General features: G+C 41.9%; 1 protein-coding gene across 2 annotated transcripts in view; it reads right to left on the bottom strand.

Annotated features, from left to right (window-relative positions):
- The window catches only part of NFXL1 (nuclear transcription factor, X-box binding like 1), a 154,972-nt gene that overhangs the window by 138,672 nt on the left and 3,715 nt on the right, over nt 1-12,585 (bottom strand). The window contains exons 2-3 of one of the 2 annotated variants that reach the window (XM_073608484.1): nt 10,287-10,537; nt 1,101-1,277 (exon numbers count right to left, since the gene is read on the bottom strand). In XM_073608484.1, coding sequence (XP_073464585.1) covers nt 1,101-1,277; nt 10,287-10,503 — 394 coding nt within the window. In that variant the 5' untranslated portion in view covers nt 10,504-10,537. Of the gene's footprint in view, nt 1-1,100; nt 1,278-10,280; nt 10,538-12,585 lie in introns of both variants that reach the window. The other variant, XM_073608483.1, reaches the window with a different exon arrangement.

Raw genomic sequence — 12,585 nt, 5'->3', positions numbered from 1 at the left:
GCTGTGGTTTCTAAAGCGAGCAAAATCCTTCCTTGTATTGAGAGTACATGGACTGCAGAGAGAAAGAGAGAGAAAAATATAATTTTGCCCCTGTACAAATCATTAGTAAGACCTCATCTGGAATATGCAGTTCAGTTTTGGGCATGATTTCACAAAAAAGATATGAGGAAACTGGAGAAAGTGCAGAGAAGGGTGACCAAACTGATAAGCGGCATGGAGGAGCTCAGCTATGAGGAAAAATTAGAGGAACTGAATTTATTCTCTCGAGAAGAGGAGATTAAGGGGGGAAATGATCAACATGTGTAAATACATAAGTGGTCCATATATGGAAACATTTCTTCACAGTAAGAGCTGGGAAAATGCGGAATAGACTCCCTCAAGAGCTGGTTCTGTACAGCTCAGTATATTGTTTTTGAAAAGGCCTGGATTCTTTCCTAGATACACATAATATAACTGGATACTATTATTTATAGGTAAAGTTGATCCAGGGATCATCTGATTGCCTCTGGGGAATGGGGGGGAGGGGGGGTCAGAAAGGATTTTTTTTTCCCTGCTGGAGTAAATTGGATCATGCTTTATTGGGGTTGTCTTCCTCTGAATCAACTGTGGGTAGAGGGTTTTGTATATAGGAGTGTATAACAAAAAAAAAAAAAGTTTCCCCTTTTATTGGCTGAACTAGATGGACTTGTGTCTTTTTTCAACCAGACTAATTATGTAAAACAATGCTAAGGAATTAATAGTACACCACATGTCAACATACTTACGGTAACACATCAAAAAGGAACCACACAGATGTAAAGGGGCCCTAAATGATTACCCTCTCCCCCCTTTAACATCCTGCTTTATAAAGGAGTTACAACTTGACTTACACTGCCACCTACTAATGTAAACTACTAACATAGCTTATCAAATCAGAAATTGTAACTAATTATGTTGTGACACATCACACTGAGGAAAACAATATTTCACTCTTATATAGTGTTATTGATTGATGATGTACAGCAATCATAGCTTTTGTGTTGCCCAAGTATCACTAGTGTCATACCATTTACAAAGTGGAGTTACCACCTTACCACACTATGACTAAGAAATAGAATTACCTGTTTGGTTTGTGTAGGTTGTAAAGGTTAAATCTAATATTTTGTTCTGTTTCCCTTCAGCATCTTCATCTCCATCATCATCTTCATCTGACGAGCTATAATTGTCTTCTACAATCTTTCTTACCATTGCCTGATTGGCTCTCTGGATCTCTTCAAACTTCTTCTTGGAGCTATCCGCTTTAAAAGAAACACAAACATACCACATCTATGACAAAAATCTTACAAAAGGTACCTGGCAGATACAGGAACAAGATTATTAATCTACAGTATACTTCACTTTAGGTCTTTTAAGTATGCATTAATGTAGAACTGGTGTTGCATCACACAATGTAACCTTGATCCACGTGCTCAAAAGTTTTTAACATCTGTGGTAGCTATTATTATTATTCAGGATTTATATAGCGCCAACAGTTTGCGCAGTTCTTAACAAAATAAAGGCAGACATTACCGTTACATTACAATTTGGTACAAGAGGAATCAGAGGGCCCTGTTCATTAGAGCTTACAAACTAAAATGGGAGGGTCAATTGATACAAAAGGTCATATATGTGAGGGATGAGCTGATGGAGGAAGTAAAACGGTGTGTTAATTAGAAGCAGGATAGGCTTCTTTAAAGAGAAGGGTTTTCAGGGATCATCTAAAGATAGATTAGGGGACAGTTGGACAGATTGGGGTAGGGAGTTCCAAAGGATGGGAGAAGCTCTGGAGAAATCCTGGAGGTGAGCATGGGAGGAGGTGACAAGGGAGCTAGAGAGCAGGAGATCTTGGGAGGACCAAAGAGAGCGGCTTGGTTGGTATTTTGGGACTAGGTTTGGATGGCTTTGTAAATTTTTTAGTACTTTGAATTTTATTCATTGGGTGAGTGGAAGCTAATGAGAATGATTTAACCACTTTGTAGCCGGGTCAATTCTGACACTTCGCTCCTACATGTAAAAATCTACTTTTTTTTGCTAGAAAATTACTTAAAACCCACGAATATAATATAATATAATTTGATATATATATATATATATATATATATATATATATATATATATATATATATATATATATATATATATATATATATATATATATATAGATAGATATCTATCTATATATATAGATATATATATAGATAGATATCTATCTATCTATATATATAGATATATATATATATCTATCAATCAGAGGCCCTATAAAATAAAATGATGGGTTTTGCAATTTTTTGTGTCACATGGTATTTGCACCGCCTTTTTTCAAAAACAATTTCTTTGGGAAAAAATACGCTTTAAAGAATTAAAAAAAAAAACAAAAAAAAAACCAAACACAATATTTACCCCAATTTCTAGTAGAATGTGAAAGATGATGTTACGCCAAGTAAATAGATACCAAACATGTCACACTTTAAAATTGTGTCTGCCCCTGGAATGGCGGCAAACTACAGTGCTTGAAATTCTTCATAGGCGTCGCTTTAAACGCCTTTACAGGTTGCCAGTTTAGAGTTACACAGCAGGTCTGGTGCTAGAATTACTGCTCTGGGTCCGACGTTCGCGACAATTCCTCACATGTGTGGTGCAATCACTGTTTACATATGTTTGCGGGAGTAACGTTCGCATTTGCGCGTAAGCACAGGGGTGCTTTAAATATTTTTTATTATTTATTTTATACAAAACTTTTATTAACTTTATTGCGATCAAAAGGGACGAACCCCAAATCTCTCCTCTGGCCTCAAATGCAGCCGATCAGACACAGATTGGTCTGATCGGCTGCTTTCCTGACCACTAACAGGCAGGTAAATAAAGAGCCAGAACCATAAGTGTCGACATACTCGTTGCTCCCAGTTTCCGGGGACAGACAGGGGAGACAACAACGTCAATTCCTCTCTCTCTCTCTGTTCCGTACAGGCATCGCTCGGTAGAGCCCAAGAAAGGTGGTGGCTTGAGGGGCCCTCCCTTCCGCCATCCGCAGAAGCGATCAAGTGGCTTTTTAGCCGCTCTAATCACTTCTGCTACAAACGGAATTGCCGGCTGAAAAATTTTATACCGAGATGATGCTAGTAGGTACAGACATCATCCCAGTATACCCGCTGCAAAATGAGGACATCCTATGGGTGGCAAGAAGTTAAAGTGACTGTAAAGACTAACACGTTTTTTTTTTTTGTTTGTTTTTTTTTTTAACATGTAATACTTTCCTGCTCTGTTCAATAGTTTTGCACACAGCAGCCCAGAACCTCCTCTTCTGGGGTCCCACACCGGGGCTCTTGGCTCCTCCTCTTCTCGGTGTGCCCCCATAGCAAGTCGCATGCCATGGGTAAACATATGCGGACTTGCGCCCAAGTCAACGCGCTCGGCCCAGCCCCTGTTCCCACCTACTTTTTTTTTTTTTTTTATCCGATATTCTTTATTAAGAGACATTTTTTATAAACAGTTTTTAGACACTGGCCTCACAAATCTGGGCAGAAATACAAAAACCAACAAAAAAAAGTAGTCAAGTACATATAGAACAAAAGAAATTAACAGCACCGTTTGCCTCCAGATGATGAGATACAGTGCCTTGAAAAAGTATTCATACCCCTTGAAATTTTCCACATTTTGTCATGTTACACCCAAAAACTTAACATTTATTTTATTGGGATTTTATGTGATAGACCAACATTTCTCAACTCCAGTCCTCAAGTACCCCCCAAAAGGTCATATTTTCAGGATTTCCCTCAGATCAAACGGCTGTGGTAATTACTAAGGCAGTGAAACTAATCAAATCACCTGTGCAAAATAATGGTGAGCCTGAAAACATGACCTGTTGGGGGTACTTGAGGACTGGAGTTGAGAAATATTGTGATAGAGCAAGACAAAAAGTGGCACATAATTGTGAAGTGGCAGGAAAATGATAAATGGTTTTCAAAATCTTTTACAAATCAATATCTGAAAAGTGTAGTGTGCATTTGTATTCAGCCCCTAACTTAAATCTAGTGGAAATTAATCGCCTTCAGAATTCACCTAATTAGTAAATAAAGTCCACCTGTGTGTAATTTAATCTCAGTATAAAATACAGCTGTTCTGCGAAACCCTCAGGAGGTTTGTTAGAGAACCTTAGTGAACAAACAGCATCATGAAGGCCAAGGAACACACCAGACAGGTCAGGGATAAAATTGTGGAGAAGTTTAAAGCAGGGTTAGGTTATAAAACAAATATCCAAAGCTTTGAACCTCTCACGGAGCACTGTTCAATCCATCAGGGCCGTCTTTAAGGCAGGGCAAAAGGGACAGCTGCCCTGGGCCCTGTCACTGTTGTGGGGCCCAAAGCAGCTGCACCATACTTGCCAACTATCCAAGTTTAAAATCCCTTGCCCCTTGAAGTTTTAGTCCTGTGCTGTGTCCTGATATCTCAGTGAGAAGTGCTGGTACTAATGCTGCCCAGCTCTGCCCTATTGTTGTGTAAAGATGACTCACGGGCAGACCCTGTGTTTACATGTAAATAACCGGCATTCATATGTAAATAGTGTCGGCATTACTAAGTAAATAGCTGCGGCCGGCGGCATTGATATGTAAATAAAGACGACATTCATATGTATATCAGGCTCCCCTGCAGTGAGGTGATGATGTGCTGTAACCTCTAGCAACCAATCAGTGAGCAGTATTACTGTACAGTAATCTCTAGCAACCAATTAACAAGCAGTAATAATTTGCTGTAACCTCTAGCAACTAATCAGTGAGCCGTAATGTGTGCTGTAACCTCTATCAACTAGTCAGTAAGCAGTAATGATATGCTGTAACCACTGGCAACCAATCGCAATTGCTGCCTGATCTGATACAGTAAACCGATTTTAAGTCTAATGCCGCGTACACACGAGCGGACTATACGGCAGACTTTGCCCGGCGGACAGGATTTCGTCGGAAAATTCGATCGTGTGTGGGCTCCAGCGGACTTTGTTTTCTCAAAAGTTGGATGGACTTAGATTTGAAACATGTTTTAAATCTACCTGTCGAACTCGAGTCCGGTCGACAAGTCAGCTCGTCTGTATGCTAGTTCGACGGACAAAAAGCCATGCTAGGGCAGCTATTGGCTACTGGCTATGAACTTCCTTGTTTTAGTCCAGTCGTACGTCATCACATACGAATTCGACAAGCTTTGGTGGATTGTGTGTAGGCAAGTCCGTTCATTCGGAAAGTCCGTCATAAAGTCCACCGGGCAAAGTCTGCCGTAAAGTCCGCTCGTGTGTACGCGGCATTACTGCCATTTATTGTATGTCTCAGAGCAGGTGGAGAGTGAAATTGAATGGGGGGGGCCCCAAGAAAATTTTTGCCCAGGGTCCAATCAATATTAAAGACGGCCCTGCAATCCATCATCCAAAAATGGAAAGAGTATGGCATGACTGCTAAACTACCAAGACATGGCCGTCCACCTAAACTGACAGGACAACTATTAGTCTTGCACTCCACAAATCTGGCCTTTATTGAAGAGAGGCAAGAAGAAGAAAGCCATTGTTGAAAGAAAGCCATAAGAAGTTCAGTTTGCAGTTTGCAAGAAGCCATGTGGGGGACACAGCAAACATATGGAAGAAGGTGCTCTGGTCAGATGAGACCAAAATTTAACTTTTTGGCCTAAAAGCAAAACGCTATGTGTGGCGGAAAACTCACACTCCACATCAACCTGAACACACCATCCCCACCGTGAAACACAGTGGTAGCGTCATGTTGTAGTGATGCTTTTCTTCAGCTGAGACAATGAAGCTTGTCATAGTTGATGGGAAGATGGATGGAGTAAATACAGGGTAATCTTAGAAGAAAACCTGGGGTGGAGGTTTACCTTCCAGTAGGACAACCCTAAACATACAGTCAGAGCTACAATGGAATGGTTTAAATGAAAGCATATTCATGTGTTAAGCCTCTTACACACGATCAGATTTTCGGACGACCGAACGTCCGTTTTTTGTGGCATGCTAGTCTCATGTTGAAAGTGAAGAGGTTACTCACAATACGAAATTTTTCGTACAACAGAATACGTCATAAGTGACATAATGTGTTGAATAGTTTTGTATGTATTCTTTCGTTTCTGATCATACGTAGTCTTGCTCTTGCGATTTTTTTCGTACGAAAACCGTACTTATGAAAATGAAAATTGGACGTTGAGTTCACATCCAACAAAAAATGTACAGTCTGCACATCCAGCTTTTGTCTGATGAAAAAGCGAAATCAGCTGTCAAAAGCACCGTACAAACGATCCGAAAATCGGAAGACAGCTCATCGTACAAATTTTTCCATCCGATTTTCGTATCGAGAGTACGGGCCTTTAGAATGGCCCAGTCAAAGTCCAGACCTGAATCCAATTGAGAATCTTTGGCAAGACTTGAAAATTGCTTTTCACAGACACTCTCCATCCAATCTGACAGAGCTTGAGCTATTTTGCAAAGAATGTGAAAATCATTTATCATTTTCCTTCCACTTGACAATTATGCACCACTTTGTGTTGGTCTATCACATAAAATCCCAATGAAAGTGGTTTAATGTTTTTGGTTGTTAAATGACAAAATGTGGAAAATTACAAGGGGTATGAATACTTTTTTAAGGCACTGTAGCTAAAGAGCATTGTTGACATACAGTGGAAATGCATCAGATGTGTATAAACAAGAATACATATACACTATATTACCAAAAGTATTGAGACACCTGCCTGTACACGCATATGAACTTTAATGACTGGGGCGGCACAGTGGTGTAGTGGGTAGCACTCTCGCCTAGCAGTAAGAAGCGTCGCTGGTTCGAATCCCGACCACGACACTACCTGCCTGGAGTCTGCATGTTCTCCCTGTGTCTGCGTGGGTTTCCTCCGGGTACTCCGGTTTCCTCCCACACTCCAAAGACATGCTGGTAGGTTAATTGGATCCTGTATAGGTATGAATGTGAGTTAGGGACCTCAGATTGTAAGCTCCTTGAGGGTATAGGGACTGATGTAAATGTATAATATATATATATGTAAAGCGCTGCGTAAATTGACGGCGCTATATAAGTACCTGAAATAAATAAATAAAAATAAATAATGACATCCCAGTCTTAATCTGTAGGGTTCATTATTGAGTTTGCCCACCCTTTGCAGCTATAACAGCTTAAAAGAGAAGTCCAGCCTGAGCTCGTTTGGTTGGGCTTCTCTTATGGGTCACAGGAGTGCAATTCATTTTACACTCCTGTGACCCTTTTTCAGCAGAGAGCGGTCTGAAGTTCAGGCACTGCGTCATCCCAACAATAAAGTTTGGATCCGCCAGGTGCCTGGACGGATGCCTGTCTCAGTCTCTTAGCTCCACGCCCCTCCACAGCTCAGCGCTCCAACGAGCACGGAGGAGCAGAGAGGAGAGCTGCTGACAGTCAGCAGTTCTCTGCTCGGGGATCTGTGAGAACCGAGCCATCGGCGGTGTTCAATGGCTCGATTCTCAGTGCAGAGATGACGGGGGACAGATGCTGCATCAGTCCGATAGGCAAGTATGATGGGTTAAAAGAAAAAAAAAAAAAAAACATATACTCTCTTAAACTCTTCTGGGAAGGCTGTCCACAAGGTTTAGGAGTGTGTCTATGGGAATGTTTGACCATTCTTTCAGAAGCCAATTGTGAAGTCAGGCACTGATGTGGATGAGAAGGTCTAGCTCACAATCTCCACTCTAATTTATTCCAAAGGCGTTCTATCGGGTTGAGGTCAGGACTCTGTGCAGGTCAGTCAAGTTCCTCCACCCCAAACTCGTTCATCCATGTGTTTATGTACCTTGCATTGTGCACTGGTGCGCAGTCATGTTAGAACAGGAAGGGGCCGTCCCCAAACTGATCCCACAAAGTTGGGAGTATAAAATTTTATAAAAAAAGTCTTGGTATGCTGATGTCTTAAGCGCTCCCTTCACTGGAATTAAGGGGCCAAGCCCATTAAAAACAACCCCACACCATAATCCCCCCTCCACCAAATGATTTGAACCAGTGCACAAAGCAAGGTCCTTAACCACTTCAGCCCTGGAAGATTTGGCTGCTCAATGACCAGGCCATTTTTTTGCAATTAGGCACCGTGTTGCTTTAACTGACTGCTTTAACAAACAAAATTGACGTCCTTTTTTTCCCACTAATAGAGCTTTCTTTTGGTGGTATTTGATCATCTCTGTGGTTTTTATTTTTTGCGCTATAAACAAAAAAAAGTGACAATTTTGAAAAAATAAAGAAATAAAAAATTTTTAAAAACACACAATATTTTGTACTTTTTGCTATAATAAATATCCCCAATTTTTTTTAAAAAAAAGCTATTTTTTTTCTCAGTTTAGGCCAATATGTATTCTTCTACATATTTTTGGTAATAAAAATCGCAATAAGCATATATTGATTGGTTTGCGCAAAAGTTATAGCGTCTACAAAATAGGGGATAGATTTATGGAATTTTTATTATTATTTTTTTTTTTTTACTAGTAATGGCAGCGATCTGCGATTTTTATCGGGACTGCGACATTATAGCAGACACATCAGACACTTTTGACACATTTTTGAAACCACTGACAATTATACAGCGATCAATGCTATAAAAATGCACCGATTACTGTGTAAATGTCACCGGCAGGGAAGGGGTTAACACTAGGGGAGATCAAGGGGTTAACTGTGTTCCCTGACTATGTGTTCTAACTATGGGGGGGAGGGAACTGACTATAGCAGATGACAGATTGTGGTTCGTAGCTATTAGGAACTCACGATCTGCCTCTCCTCAGCTTAAAGAACAGGGATTTGTGTGTTCACACACACGTCCCTGTTCTGCCTCTCGTGCCCACGATTGCGTGCAACTGCCAGCCACGAGCATCGGCTCTCCTGCAATGCAGCAGGCGCGCGCGCCTGCTATCCCGCTTACAGCTATGTCGTTTCGCGCACCCATGCCATTCTGCCACAGTAAAACTACAGTGGCTGGTCGGGAAGTGGTTAAAGACACGAATGAGCAAGTTTGGGGTGGAGGAACTTGACTGACCTGCAGAGTCCTGACCTCACCCCGATAGAACACCTTTGGGATGAATTAGAGCGGAGACTGTGAACCAGGCCTTCTCGTCCAACATCAGTTCTTTACTGCACAAATGCGCTTCTGGAAGAATAGTCAGACATTCCCATAGACACACTCCTAAACCTCGTGGACAGGTTTCCCAGAGGAGTTGAAGCTGTAATAGCTGCAAAGGGTGAGCCAACTCAATATTACGGATTACGGACTAAGACTCTGGATGCCATTAAAAGTTCATGTGCGTGTACAGGCCCCCCCCCCGATACCTACCATCCCAAATACCTACCAGAGCCAGCATTGTGTACGAGAGTAGCTGCTGACCAGGCTCTCTGCCTCCTTAGTGGCTCAGAGAGAGCAGCAGAAGCCATTGGCCCTCAAACTTAAATTGCTTACTGATTTTGAAGCACACGGTGAGCTTCTCACAGTGTGCATTGGAAGCTGCAGTAAGTCCAAAAAGAGCACACCTTATTTCCAGGCTGGAGGATGTTCGGCAACATCTAACCCTTTCCCAGACCCAACTATCCCTGGCCTGTCTCTTTCATTCATTGGATTTCAGTTCTTTAAATCATGGAGGCTCAGAATCTTGTGTGGTCATTCGCCTACCTAGAACGCACACTCCTCCAGGCTGACCCCCACCCATTAAGGAACTTTGCTATTTACATCACTTCCACCAACACCCAGCCCACTGCTTGTATCATTGCTGAGGACCCTTGTGAGGCGTACTGAGGCAGGGTGCTATGATGTTTTCAGGAAGCTGGGCACCCTGCCGAGCGCTCCCACCACCCATCATCTACCTGCATGGCATAGAGAAGCACAGACCTAGAAATGACATACCCAAATACCTAAAAGGTCATACTGTTGATACTGTAAGGGAGAAGTGACCCATTTACATTAAATGGACAGTAAAACTGCAGCAATTTACTGTGTGACAGTTGTCCATTTAGGCTACAGTAAGAGGTGGTGTGGAGCACGATTCAGAGCATTACACAGCTCCCCTTTTTTTTCTCCCAAAATTACATGAGACCTCCAAGCATCTGAGTCAAGAACGGTCTGTTTTGTCACATGCTATGGGGTACCACATGTCATTACATACTGGCCTCTTGGCAAGCAACCAATACATAACATCTAGGGTGATTTACACAATCCACTAATGTATGCAGATGACTGATAAGTTTAATTACATATGTAGTACTACTTACCATTACCTTCACTTGCCTGCAGAGCACTCGGGGGCTTGCTTACAGAAGCATATGAAACATTCCCTCTTCCAGGACCAGGTCTGGAAACACTATTTAATTCATCTCTTGAGTAGGCAGCATTTCTTGCAGCTGCTGGGCCTGGAGCCGGAGCCGGTCCTCCATTGATAGTATTACCTCGACCTCTTGCTCGACCTCTGCCACCCTGACGCCATGGAGCATCCATCGCTGCTAGTGGCACAAGTATAAAAGGTGCAATCCTAAAAAAATAAAACACACTCTTTAGTCTCTGAGAAAATCAATGTTACAGTGCTGTCACCGATTTAGGGCCTGTGGACATGGGCTTTTGATTGTTTCAGAACTGCTTTTATCCCTGAAAACATAGCTTGAAGCAGCTCAATGCAGCTTAGGAGGTCAAATACAGGTCAGAAGGAGGTCAACTGCAAAGGATGGATCTCAAACAGATCTCAAAATCAAGCTAAATGCTCTAGAAAATGTTATTCACAAGACCTTTGCTAGGTAGGTAACAGACAGAAAAGACATGGCTTGTAATCATTCGCAGCTTCTAGGCAAATCCCTCGCTCAACTGCAAAATAACGTCCCTTTAATTCATTTGGTTTTGGCCAAGCCAGCCCAAACAAACTACTTCCCTAAAAGGTGCACTTGATAGGCGCACTGTATTAACTATGTGTAGCCTCAACTACATACATTATACAGTGCTGTGTTCCAGCAGTGGGACAGACACTTCCCATCCCACTCCCGGGCGCTGCTCAACCATTCACAGGAAGCTTTGTACTGCATGAGTGAAAACAAATCTTCCTTGGATTGACTGAGGCGGGCAGGCTGGCGGATGACATCATAATGTCTGCCACAACCAACCAGAAGAAGCTTTGTAATCCTTTATATAATACAAAGCTTCTCATGAATGGCTGAGCATCATTCAGCCTATTTTATTTCGGGAGCGGGAAGGGAAGTCTGTGCCACTATCGGAACACAGCACTGTGTACTGTATGTAGTTTAGTTTACAATGGGGCTAATGCGTCACAGCTGCAAGCCAAGTATTTGGCCCCATTGACTTGAATGGCCAAGATTGACGGGCGATACCAACTGACAGCTTAGCATGTTGCCTTGAATTTGCCACAGCACAAAACATTGTGACATGTGGACAGCCTCCTCTGGCTGTATTTTAGGTGGTTGGTCAGAGGGCACTAAAACTATGGAGCAATGTAAGTATGCATTTTTCATACCCGAGGGATCGCTGTGAAAGCGGAGATCGCTGCAGTCTTCCAGGTCCCATGCCGAGGGGCTGTCCTGCTGCATAGTAACCACAGGTGTTCCCCTTTTAGAGGGACACCATTAACCAAACATTTTGCAATTTTCTCAACGAATACAAGGTGATCTCTGATTGGGTCAAATAAAGAGGCAGGGAAATGGCAATCTCCACCTAGTCCAATCAGAATACATCTTGTATCAGGGTGGATTTGATTTAAATCAAGTCGATTTAAATCATAATTCAAATCATTAGTAAAAAGGCTTGATTTAAATCATAATTTTTAACAGGAGGGCCTCCACCGTTGTTTGCAGGCCATGAAATCCAACAAGTTCAATTTGACATTCACACTAAATTCAGATCCTACATCCCTACCTTTCCTGGATGTCCTAGTTTCCAAGGATTTGGATGGGACACTTTCAAGCACTCTTTTCCGCAAACCAACATCGGGTAACACCATTCTATATTCCTGTAGTTTTCACCCCAAACCTTTAATCGATTCCATCCCCTATAGTCAGTACCTGCGGATTTGCAGGAACTGCTCTAGCGACATTACCTTTAAAATGGAGGCCAATGCTTTACATGACAGACTTCGAGCCAGGGGTTACTCCAAAACTTGCCACCATCCCAAATAGACAGTCCTTACTATTCACCTCTAAGAATCCTAAGGATAACACAACCACACACATCATGACCCGCTATTGTGGCCAACACTCACAGGTAAGGAGAATTATGGCAAAATATTCGCACCCAGGCCATCCATGCAATAGCAAAAGATGGCAGGTGTCATCTCAGGTGAGTTTTTTGCTGGACAGTAGAGCTGCACGATTCTGGCCAAAATGAAAATCACAATTTTTTTGCTTAGAATAAAAAGATCACAATTCTCGCGGCATAAAATCTTTCACATTATACAAAAAAAAATTGGGCTAACTTTACTGGTAAGTTTTTTGTTTTTTTTTAATTCAAGTGTAATTTTTTTCCCCAAAAATTGCATTTGAATGACTGCTGCACAAATACAGTGTGACATAAAGAATTGCA

Source organism: Aquarana catesbeiana, linkage group LG01 (genome assembly GCF_042186555.1).
Source record: "Aquarana catesbeiana isolate 2022-GZ linkage group LG01, ASM4218655v1, whole genome shotgun sequence".
NCBI lineage: Eukaryota > Metazoa > Chordata > Amphibia > Anura > Ranidae > Aquarana > Aquarana catesbeiana.
Note: the sequence above shows the minus strand (reverse complement) of the source record. Positions and strands in the feature narration are given on the sequence as shown.